This window comes from Oryctolagus cuniculus, chromosome 12, assembly GCF_964237555.1.
Source record: "Oryctolagus cuniculus chromosome 12, mOryCun1.1, whole genome shotgun sequence".
Taxonomy (NCBI): Eukaryota; Metazoa; Chordata; class Mammalia; order Lagomorpha; family Leporidae; genus Oryctolagus; species Oryctolagus cuniculus.
In genome coordinates, this window is record NC_091443.1 from 103809861 (window position 1) to 103822032 (window position 12172).

At 50.1% G+C, this 12172-nt stretch overlaps 1 protein-coding gene across 1 annotated transcript in view; it reads left to right on the forward strand.

The window, feature by feature from the left end:
• Window positions 1-207: 207 nt before the first annotated feature.
• Window positions 208-12172, forward strand: part of TMC3 (transmembrane channel like 3) — a 43605-nt gene continuing 31640 nt past the window's right edge. Inside the window, exons 1-4 of the mRNA XM_002721468.4 lie at window positions 208-296; window positions 1504-1650; window positions 5588-5663; window positions 9988-10069. Coding sequence (XP_002721514.2) covers window positions 208-296; window positions 1504-1650; window positions 5588-5663; window positions 9988-10069 — 394 coding nt within the window. The remainder of the gene's footprint in view (window positions 297-1503; window positions 1651-5587; window positions 5664-9987; window positions 10070-12172) is intronic.

Below are 12172 nucleotides of genomic sequence, written 5' to 3' on the forward strand. Positions count from 1 at the left end.
CAGTGCAGCCACCCTAGTATTACATATGCACGGTCGGCCTCCTGCTTCTCCCCCCACTCCCAGCACCAGCTGCAGGCACAGTTCTGCTCCTGAGATGTAGAGCGCAGAGCAAGCCTGCAGCCCCCGTCCAGAGCCCTCTGCAGGAACAGACCCTCGCCTGCCAGCTCCGTGCCCGCCCCCAGGAATCACCGGCGGCAGGTCGGCACCATGATAGCCTCCAAGGCTTCCCAGCGCTACAGAAGCGTCCGTCGCAATGCCAGCCAGTGCCATCTCTACCCGGAGTCCCTGCTGCTCAGGTGAGTGGGTCCCAAACACCGGACTTGCAGAGGAGGCAGGTGCATGAGGAAGGGACGCACGGGGCATGGAAGCCAGGAACAAAGTCTTTCTTCCACTTGGTTCTTCTGATTAAACTCAAAACTTGTTCAGGCGAGCTCAGCCATGCGCAGAGAGCGAAAAGGCGCTTTCTCTACCTGCGGCTTGCTGGGTGGGGACCAGGATGTAAAAGCCTGCTTTCCAACCTGGCTTGACTGATGCCTGCACCCACAGAGAAGATTTCTCTGTTTACTGCATCCATAATGTCAACAGCGAGCAGATAACCATCCATAAGGTGCCAGCCGGCAGAGACTTCAGACCAGTTAGAAGCGGGTGAGCGGTGTCTGTTAAGCATCTACAAAGGTCTGTGAAAACCTCGGAGAAATCAGAGGTGACTCTCCTTGGAGTGACTAAAACCGATCGGGGTTAGAGATGAACAAATGGCCCTCGGAAAATGCTCTCTCCGCCTCCTGGGAAGTTGGGTTAGAATTAGCATAGAAACTGTTACTGGGAATAAATGTTGTGACATCTTGAAAAATTGTCATTATTTCCCTGATATATACTGCCCGTGGAACTTTGCTTGGCTAATTTCTCGTTTGCAGACATCACTGCCTGCTTTCGCCTCCGTCATGTGGGGCTGAGAATGAATTGCAGTGGAGATCGGAGAAGGATATCTGGTTTTTATTTATTTTGCATGTATTATTTTCATTTACATTTATTATTAAGTTGTTAGATTTATTAATTTTATTTACATGTATTAGATTATTACATTTATTTCCTTTGCATTCAGAGTTGGGGACCAACAGGGACTTCTGTTAAAATTAGCTGATAATTTCAATGAGCCTGAAAAAGCAATGATTTCATTTACCAAAGATGCTTCCCTTCGGGGGTTGCAAATAAGAAACTTGTCTCCTTTTGTGTCTTCTGATTATCTTTCACCTTGAGAAATCATTCTTTTGCACTGACCTACTGAAATAATAGAATCCAATAAATACATTTCAACAGGCTGCTCACATGCCAAATTCTCTCTCTACCTCCACGGATCCCTACACACACACACACACACACTTCGGATAACCGACCTTGAGGACTTTGAGGCAGGGAGATGCTGAACTTGCCCAGAGAAAGAAATTCTTCTTTGGAAGCAATTCTATTCATCCGATTTCCCCCTTCACGCCCTGTTCCACCCAGCAGCCTGGAGGACAGCTTTAATGTGGATGAAACAGGGGACAGCAGTGATCCAGAGCAAATCTTCCAGAATATACAGTCCCAGAAGGAACTCGTGGCCAACATTCGCTGCAGACCCTGGAGCATGGGACAGAAGCTGAGGGCGTTGAGGTAAGGACTGCAGGAGGGACCGCTGAGCACGGCAAACTTGCAAATACACTGTCCAATAACCCACGGCCCTGTGTCTGTGTTGACCTGGAGGTGTGTGTTGGGGAACGCTTCTGGTCTGCTTCCTTTCCAAATACTAGATTTTTAAAATTTTCTTGTTTATGTATTCAAAATACAGAGAGATAGAGGTCGCCCATCCACTGGCTCACTCCCTATTTGTCTTCAACAGCTAGGGTGGAGCTGGACCAAAGTCAGCAGCCAGAAACTCCATCCGGGTCTCCCATGTGGGTGGCAGGGACCCAAGTACGTGAGCCATCACCTGCTGCCTCTCAGGGTGTGCATGGAATTGGAAGTGGAGCTAGGACTCAAACCCAGGCAATCTGACATGGGGTGAGGGCATTCCACGTAATACCTTCACAGCTGCCCAAAAGATCTGGCCCCTAAAAGCTAGATTTTAACACCAGTCCTCAGACTCACTGGAAACAGGAAAATAAGGCAGAATAAAATGAGATGCTCAGTATAACTGCTTGGCTCCTACTTCCCTCTGCAGGAGAAAACTCTATGGGAAGTCAGGTTCCGCTGGTGCTTAGCACATAATAGAGTCTGCCCATAGAAGAGCTTAGCACTGGAGAGGGAACACAGGTTGCCTGAATCCAACACCACTTTTATCAACCTCTAGCCAGGGGCTATTTGGGTAATTCTATTCATGTTTCTAAACATCTGTGTCTTTCTTCTTCAAGCTGAAGGGATGGTAAGGAACAGCCCAAATCAACAGCAGGTGCAACCTCGGGACACTTTTTTGTTGTTGTTGTTTAGATTTATTTATCTAATTGAAAGAGTTATAGAAAGGGGGAGAGACACAGAGAGGGAGATTGGGATCTTCCATCTGCTGGTTTACTCTTCAAATGGCAGCAACGGCTAGACCTGGGCCAAACCAAAGCCAGCAGCCAGGAGCTTCTGCTGGGTCTCCCGCATGGGTGCAGGAACCCAAGGACTTGGGCCATCTTCTGCTGCTTTCCCAGGCCACAGCAGAGAGCTGGATTGGAAGTGGAGCAGCCAGGACTTGAACCCGCACCCATGTGGGATGCTGGTGTCACAGAGGGTGGTTTAACACACTACACCATGGCGCCAGCCCCCTCAGGGGCTTTAAAACTCAGAAACTCTGATGCCCTCAGACTTAACAGAATCAAACTCTGGGAAAGAACCCAGCACCTGGAACTCGCACTCTGGCTGTTTCTTTTGCATACAGAGATCTGAGATCCGCCAGCAGCAATTACAGGATTCAGTAGGCTAAACCATGGGCGTGCTTAGCATTGTGTCTGGTGCATAACAGTTGCTCACTTAGAGTGATGGATGCTGAATGAGGCCGATGCCGATGCCTGCGCTCACAGCAAAGGAGGTGGCAGGATGTTCATGGGCTGTGCCTCTGAGCTCTGGAGCCTAGGGGAGGAGGGACCTGGTCATCGGGCACTCGCTGGTGGACAGAACCGTGGTCAGATCTTGCCAAGCAGAAATCCCTTTCTCCCCGTGTCTGCCACCTATTCGTCCTGCATTTCTTTCCCACTGACTCATCCTTTCCTTAGACCTCCAGCCAGGCACTGGGCTTCCCATCTGAGCAGCCCGCCCTCAGAGCCGGCTGCGGCATGGACCTAAGGATAGCCCCAGCCTTCACCCTTGGAAGTTTCCAGTCTCCATCTTCTGCCTCCTATCTGTCATCACTTCCAGTTGTATGAGTAAGGAGAGCATTACGCCCATTTGTCAGATGAGAAGACTGATACTCAGATACATTAAGAGAATAACCCAGGCTACCCACAGCTTGAAACCTAGGCTCTCTGACCCCTAGCCCAGTGTGCTTTTGTATCAGAACAGAGGGGTTTTGTTGTTTGTTTGTTTGTTTGTTTTACCAAAGTCGTCATCAAGGCAATTTATCAAAAAAACACAAAATGGTATGTGATCCAGCATAATTTTTAAGTCATTCAAAAATGGCATGGGGTCATGGTTCTCTGAATCACAGGTCAGGCCTTTTGAACCTCTTGGGCAGAGCAGGGGGAAGGATACTTTTTTTGCCAAAGCCCTTGGGAGGCAGAAAGCAAACCCCCCCCCCCCCGCCACGCTGCTGGGCCACACCACCGGCCAGGGCATGGAGAGGGCAGAGCTCTTAGCGTGTGGACACCTCTGAGCACCTGCATTTGTCACCCTCGTCGCACACACGGCCCCCCGTCACCTTGAGAACCTACTGGAGCGATGCTTCACTGATTGCACCTGCTGAGGTCCGTCCCGGCACCTCTGGGGAGAGTGCAGAAAGCACTGGACCCTGACCGCTGAGGATTGACGGAGCCTCACCCCGCACAGAGAGACCCCGCGTCTCTGGAAAGACGTAGCACGCACCTGCTTCCCTGCAGGGGGGCACACTGTCAGTCCTGGTAGGTCTGCCCCTCCCTGCCACCTGCCAGACCACGCCTCTGCCCTAGCCCTTGTCATTCGCATTGTCTCTTGGGGTCTCCTTCATCCAGATATCGTCTTTGTGCAGGGCAGCAGCTCTGTTCGTTCAATGCACCTCTGAGTTCCACCACGTTTGACCCAAAATAGGTGTTTGGAAAATATTTGCAAGAAAAACAAAGCAGAGATAAATCAAGCGAATTCTTATCTGACTTTGATAGGCCTTTAGTTTTCGGATGCTTGTAGTGTCTGAAAAATACACCACAACGTGATAGCCGTGGTCCAGGGTAAGACACCACTTCTCACTCTTACCTGCACTTCCGATTCTGACCCGAGCGAGACCAGGGCATCGACTCGGCTGTGGAGAGGAGTTCAACAGCAGGCACTCTGGTTAGGTCTTATTTTGAAGAGGTCACTTGTTCCTAGAAAGGACTCCGACCCAGTGGGTGTAACTGGCAGGTCACTTGGGATGGATGCACCATGCAGAACAACCAAACAAGGAAATGTGTTGAATCGGCAAATCGGCTGACTCGGAAGAGCTAAGTTCTTAAATACGGACTACTGCGGCCAAGAGAGGGCGCCCGCCCTTGCATCAGGAGGGTCTCTGCAGCACGGTGGGTGTGACTAGGTGACATTTGTCTCTGAGGGCCAGATGGTCACTAACACTTATTTCTAACTCTGTTGCTCATTTGGGTGTTGATTTCAGCACCCATCCCAGTGATTCCCGTCCATTCAAGGGGAATTGTTAGGTCAACTCATGCAAGGCAGGGATCGGCTAGTGTGTCAAGAGTATTCTGGGCTGAATCAGGCTGCTCACGACGTCACCCATTTCTCAAAGGGTATTATCCGAGGTCTGATTCACTTCCCAAGAACTGACTACAGACAAAGATTACTAAGTGATGCAGCTGGATTTCCAAGGCCAGTTGTTCCCAGTGAATCAGGAAGGGAGACCAGCTGTGGGGTGGGCATCGTGGCACAGCTGGGCAAGCCCCTGCCTGTGATGCCAGCATCCTGTATCAGAGCGCTGGTTCCAGGCCTGGCTGCTCTGCTTCCAATCCAGTTGCTGCCAATGTAGACGGGAGGGCAGCAAATGACGGTGCAAGTGCTTGGGCCCCTGCACCCACGTGGGAGACCTGGGTGGAGTTTCAGGCTCCCAGCTTCGGTCTGGCCCAGCCCTGGCTGTTGCAGCCATCTGGCAAGTGCACCAATAGATGAAAGATCTCTCTCTCTCTCTCTCTCTCTCTCCCCCTCTCTTTCAAACAAATGAATCTTTAAAAAAGAAAAGAACATCCGCTGGAACTAATTCTAATATGATTTCATCATTTCTGGACTAATTGATCCATTTAAATGTTAAAGAAAAAAAGTTCATTAAAAATCCGGAAAGGAAGCGACAGCATCTTGCTACATTGTTTGGTCAGGGACTCCCGTTGCCTTTGCACACATTCTGCGAAAATGTCAGCTCCATAACTCTGCCTTCTCCCCCACACTTCTCTCCTCTCAGGCGAGCCAAGGAGATCGTGCTGAAGTTTGAAGGGAGGCTGACCAGGACCCGAGGCTACCAAGCAGCAGGTGCAGAGGTAAAAAGCCGGAACGCCCCTCCCTGGGATCCCCAGGCTGTTGCGTTTGCCAATGCACTTGCTGTGAGACTTGGGCTGTGAGCATGGGGAGTCAGCAGCTGGAGAGTGTGAATTTCCCAGAGCCTGGATTTCAGCCCCAGGCTTCTAACTGTGATCAGAACCTGATAAGCCTCCTGCCCAGGAGAGGGATGTCTTCCTCAGGGAGAACGGTCTAACCTCTTCCCTCACTTCGCCCTGTTCATACATTGTTCGTGGAAAGTGGGATTCAGGCCCCCTCTGTGTAACCTGTATTTTCTCCACACCTGCATGCAGTTGTGGGCGTGTTCCAATGCCCTCTTCACAACACAACTCCAAGGTGTGTGTGGAGGGTGGAGGGGAGGTTCATTTTCCCGGCTACTGAAAGCCAAAGTTGACTTGGAACTGATCTGTCTATAAGGGCATTCAGTAAGTGCTCAGACAGCAAAGGAAAAAAAAAAGAAAAAAACACTTTCCCTTCTCCACTTCCTGGGCTCTGTGCTCTTACGTATCAGTACAGGGACTCCACTGTCCAAAAACGTCTGTCTTCTTTTCTCCCTGACACTCGCTGTGTTTTTAATGATGCATCAGATAAATGAACAGCGTTTAGTTCATCACCTGTCTGCTGGTGATGATTTAAATGACCCGGGTTTTCATCGTTATCGGCAGTACTCCCGTAAAGAACACCTGCCCACAGCTACTTTGCCCTGTCTTGTAATTCCTTGAAGGCTAAATGTCAGAGCTCTGATCACTGCAAAAAAAAAAAAAAAAAAAAAAAAAAAAAAAAAAAAACACATGGCCCAAAGTCTTTCGTGACTCCTGATGTATTTTTTACAATTATTTCTCAAAATCCTTCATTTATGTTGTCATCCACAGTTAAAGAACTTATTGGCCTCCCAATATCTGCCCCAATGTTGAATATTATATTTTTTCAGGTTTGGAATTTTAACAACAAAAAAAAAGATTTCTTTATGTGTTTGAAAGGCAAAGTGACAGAGAAACACAGAGAGACAAAGACATTCCCCAAATGCCCATGACAGCCAGCACTGGGCCGGGCCAAAACCAGGAGCTGGAGCTTCTTCTGGGTTTCCCAATGTGGGTGTCAGAAGCCCCAGTACTTGGGCCATCTTCTGCTGCTTTTCCCAGGCCCTTAGCGGGAAGCTGGATCAGAAGTGGAGCAGCTGGGACTCAAACCAACACCCAGATGGGATACCAGCATTGTAGGCAGTGGCTTTACTTACTATGCTACAGCGCCGACCCAAGGCCAACATTTAAAAAGTAGTATCAGGCCCTTCACTTGGGTTCAGACAGCGTGTAACATTAAACAGAGGCCGGCATTGTGGCATAATGTATTGTAGGACCCCAAAAGCGGTGTCCTCTTGTGACGACCCCAGAAACACAGACTCCAGACCAGACGATGCAATAGAACAGGAGGTAATTTTATTTCATTTGTACAAATGGGCCCCCTACTGCTGCAAGCAGCAAGCAAGTGAGAGGAGCCCCGAGCAGCTATCTCACACAGCTTTTAAAGGGCAAAACCACAAAATTAACATATTATAGGCTGGCGTAAGTTCATTGGATAATTTTCAGTAGCAGGCCTTGTATGGCAGTCTGAAGTGCTAATGTCGGTGGAAAAGTACTAGGTCAAAGGGATACATTAGGGGAGGGGGTTTCTAGGAGACAGGAGTAGGTTGCTACGTGCCTTGTAACTTTCTTAGTTAACCTTGAGCAAGCGTAGGAAAGGGGGCTTATCTACAAGGCAGGTGTTCTGCGTATCTCTGGTCAGTAGCTGACTGCTTTCTCTGTGAACCGGTTTACTCCCCATTTCCCAAGGCCGTCTCTGGAACGGTTTGTCTCAGGAGCCCCATTTTTTTGTGGTGGCTCTTGGCTCCTTTCAGTATGAAACCACCATCCATGATACAGGCATCCCATATGGGAGCCAGTTCGAGTCCCGGCTATTCCATTTCCCACCCAGCTCCCTGCTAATGTGCCTGAGAAAGCAGCAGAAAACAGCCCAGGTGCTTGCATACCTGTACCCACGTGGGAGATGCAGATGAAGCTCCTGGCTTTGGCCTGGCCTAGCCCTGGCCTTTGCGGCCATCAGGGGAGTGAACCAGCCGATGGAAAACCTCTCCATATCTTTTCCCCTCTCTCTCTCTAACTCTATATTTCAAATAAATAAAATAAATCCTAGGAAAAACCATCGGAAGCAATGCGAAGGTCTTAGGTCTTTTACTAACAGTAAACTAAACGTGATTACAGATCTAACTTAATGCTGAGCCCACTATGCCACACCAGCCCCCATGTTTGGCTCCTAGACTCTTCCAGTTCTGACATCCCATGTCTTTCATTTCTCATGTGACACCAACAAGAGATTTCACCCTTCTGAGAGCTGTCATGGTGTGATTTTTCACGAACACTTGCTCTACACAGGACTAAAAGCACCTGCTTTTGGTGCCTCTTAAAGGGTCCACTTACTTCTATCCATGTCCCTCTTCGGTCCACTCAACTCTGCTCAGGAGCCAGAAAAAGCAAACCGCTCACTCCACCCCTTGCTAATAGCAGTAATAATAACAGCTCTCATTACAGGTAGAACTAAATCCAGACGTCTCCCATGGCCTGCCTGATCTGGCCATTGCCTACCTATTGGGTTTCATTGACCCAAGTACAAGCTCCCCCAGCTAGATGGCCCTGACCTTGCTTAAGTCACTTCTCCCCCAGAGCTAAAGGCCTGTCACTCACCATGGCATTGATGTCTGTGTCCCTGTGTCCCTTCGACTCAAAAGCAAACTACTCCAGCTGGTGCTTTATGTACCTTCTTCACCCTCTGCAGGCCCAAGGAAACACAGCCTAGGCACCTGACACTCACCGTGAATAATTGCACCTTTTATAAACCACTTATAAACCTTTCCAAAGACAACAAAAGGGGGTAATTCTTTTTTCTTTCTCTTCTTCTTCTCTCTCTCTCTCTTTTTTTTTTTTTTTATTTTTTTTGAGAGGCAGAGTCACAGAGACAGGGAGACACAGAGAGAAAGAGATCTTCCATCCACTGGTTCACTCCCCAAATGGCCACAAGGCCATGGCTGAGCCAGGCCATAGCCAGGAGCCAGGAGCTTCTTCTAGGTCTCCCACGTGGGTGCAGGGGTCCAGGTAGTTGGCCCATCTTCTGTTGCTTTCCCAGGTGCATTAGCAGAGAGCTGTATTGGAAGTGGAGCAGCCAGGACTCCAACGGGCACCCATATGGGATGCTGGTGTCACAGGCAGCAGCTTTACCTGCTGCACCACAGTGCTGGCTCCTCCAATGGTTTCTAACCCCAAACCTTCGCAAGGGGTATCTGAGCCCCGGCCTGTGGACAGCACTGGGCATGAAGGACCTCACAGCCTTGGTCTTTCTCTCAGTGGCTAGGAGATAAGCCAGGTGATGCAAAGGTAAGGCCAGGTGGGATGCGATCAGCATTGCTCAGAGTTTACAGAGCGAATCTGTTTCTGACTACGGAGACTCTGTATCGTGGGAGAGGTTGTGTTTGCATCTCAGCTGTTAGCACAGATGAACACTCCCAACTTCTGATAAAATGCAGATTGTCATTTATAAGCAGCTGTCTGGCCCCAGCAGCCACGCCCAGGAGGTGCCTTAGGGTGCAGAACGGGAGTTGCCTTTGTTACCCGTCCTCCTGCAGTGCTTCCGACCCAAGCCCAGCCTGCTCATGTGCTAAAATGCACACCTGTTGATTTTTCTCCCTCTTGGAAAGCAGAGCCCGTGTCAATATGTCATTTGCTTTACTCTCTACTCTCCTTCAAGAAAAAAAAAATTTTGTGTTGACCTCTTGGCCATTGCGTCTTTCATCCTCAAGACAAGATGCATTTCCAGGCTTATCCCTGGCAGCCTTGGCCAGGAGTGAGGCTGAGGAACCAGCTGTGCTGCAGGGTGCAAGGGGCACAGCAGGGTGGGGCTCGAATCAGGGGAGGCTCTGGGTCCTCAGTGAGGGACGTGAGTTGTAGCCACCTGGGAAGCAGGCTGGACCGGTAGCTACCATGGTCTATGATGGGGACACGTGGGAGTATTTTGACTTCATTCCTGAAATATTTCCACTGTTCTTAGTGCCTGCATCAGGAATGGTATGAGCAAGGCAACCTTCCATGTCCCCCAGTGCAGATACTGGCGTTCGAGCCTAAGGCAGGCGACCACTCTCCTGGTCAGGGCAAGGGGGCCACTTTACCCCAGGGCTTCCGTCATCAGTGGTACCAGCAGGTGACTGCAGTCCCCAGTGGCATCCTCAATCCTCTAATCCTGCTGCCTCCTCCCTCCCAGCTCTGGAAGAAATGTGCTCGCCTCGCCTGTAACTTCCTGGTCATCTTCATTCCCTGGGAAATGAGGATAAAGAAAATCGAGAGTAAGTACTTGCACCTGGGGCAGGGCGGGAGGGCGGGCGTGCGGGACCTGTGGCACCGCAATCCACAGCCCCAGATGCACCTGGCGGGTCCTGGCCCTCACACTGAGTGCTGGGTGCTCTGGCATGGCTGGGGCTGCCCAGACTCCCGGGAGACACGGGATGGGAGGCACGGGTCTGTCCCACCCCCTCCCAGGATGGTAACAGTCTCTGCGTGGCTTCCCAAGGCGGCTCTGATGGTCTCTCCCGGTACATTCCCCCTCCAGCTCATTCAACACAAACCCCAAAGCATCAAGTGAGAAATAAGGAGGAAAAAAAAGTCACATGGGGGTATTGCAACAAGCAAATATGAAAGACTGCATTTTCAGAGTTTTTTTTTAACTTATTTGATAGGCAGAGTTAGAGAGAGAGACACAGAGAAAGGTCTTCCTTCCATTGGTTCACTCCCCAAATGTCCACTACAGCCGGCGCTGCACCAATCCGAAGCCAGGAGCCAGGTGCTTCCTCCTGGTCTCCCATGGGGTGCAGGGCCCAAGCACTTGGGCCATCCTCCACTGCACTCCCGGGCCACAGCAGAGAGCTGGCCTGGAAGAGGGGCAACCGGCACAGAATTCGGCGCCCCGACCAGGACTAGAACCCCGGGGTGCCGACATCGCAGGCGGAGGATTAGCTTAGTGAGCTGCGGCACCCGCCAGGCCAAAATGTTAAACTGCATCGTAAAAGCTACGACCCGAACAGGATTGTGCTGAAATTGGCTGACAATTCAAAGGTAAAAGCAAAGAAACTCAGAGACAGGTAGGAATGCACACAGACCTCTCGGTTGCGGTCATTGTTGCAGCCGGTCTGTTACTGAGTTATTGCTGGAACAGTTGATTCGACTATTTAAGAAGCTTGGTTCTTCCACTTGAAAGTTCCACTAAAGGCCTAAATACGCAGTAGGAAACCACGAAGGAACTGGAGAAAATATAGGCACTGTGACTTCAGCTTTGGCAAGAGGACCTATCTAATTAATATAAAAGAGAAGGAGGAGGAGTGGGCACTCAGCACATCCAGTGTAGATGCCCACGCCCCGCCTCGGCATGCCTGGGTTTGATCCCAGCTCCCTGCCAGTGCACGAGGAATAGTTCGAGCAGTTGGGGTCCCGCCACCCACATGGGAGTCCTGGGTTGTTTCCTGGCTCCTGGTTTTGGCTCCAGCCCAGCCCCAGTTGTTGGGGACAGTTAGAGATTGAACCAGAGATAAGATCTCTTTGTGTGTATGTCTTTGCCTCTCTCTCACACCCTCTGGGTCTCTGCCTCTCAAATGAAAAAAATAAATAGTAAGTTAATAGAAAAATTTTAGGAGTAAAGAAAGAGATCACCAAAGAAAGTATTGTGTTTTTTTATTTATTTATTAAAGATTTATTTATTAATTTGAAAGTCAGAGTTACACAGAGAGAGATGGAGAGGCAGAGAGAGGGAGGTCTGGTTCACTTCCCAAATGGTTGCAATGGCCAGAGCTGCAGCGATCCGAAGCCAGGAGCCAGGAGCTTCTTCCAGGTCTCCCATGAGGGTACAGGCACCCAAGGACTTGGGCCATCTCATACTGCTTTCCCAGGCCACAGCAGAGACCTGGATCAGAAGTGGAGCAGCCAGGACTTGAACTGGCACCCATATAAGATGCTGGTACTGCAGGTGGCAGCTTTACCTGCTATGCAACAGCGCCAGCCCCGTGATATTTAATTATATTTAAGGAGCGGTTTTGGAGGGCTGGCACTGTGGCACAGCAGGTTAAGCCACACTCTGGGATGCCCGCCTCCCATATGGGAATGCTGGGCACAATGCCAGCTCCTTTGCTTTCAATCTGCCTTGCTGCTAGTGCATCCTAGGGGCAGCAGATGATGGCTAAAGTGCGTGGGACCCTGGGACCCACATGGGAGAACTAGAGAAGGGGTGGGCTCCTGGCTCCTGGCTCCTGGCTCCTGCCTGGCCTCGCCCTGGCTGTTGCAGGCATTTAGGGGAGTAAAGTCTCTCTCTGTCTCTCTCTCTCCTTCTCCCCCCCCATTCTGCCTTTCAAATAGATCAAAATAATTAAACACTTTTTAAAAGCTAAACCAAAAACACTCTA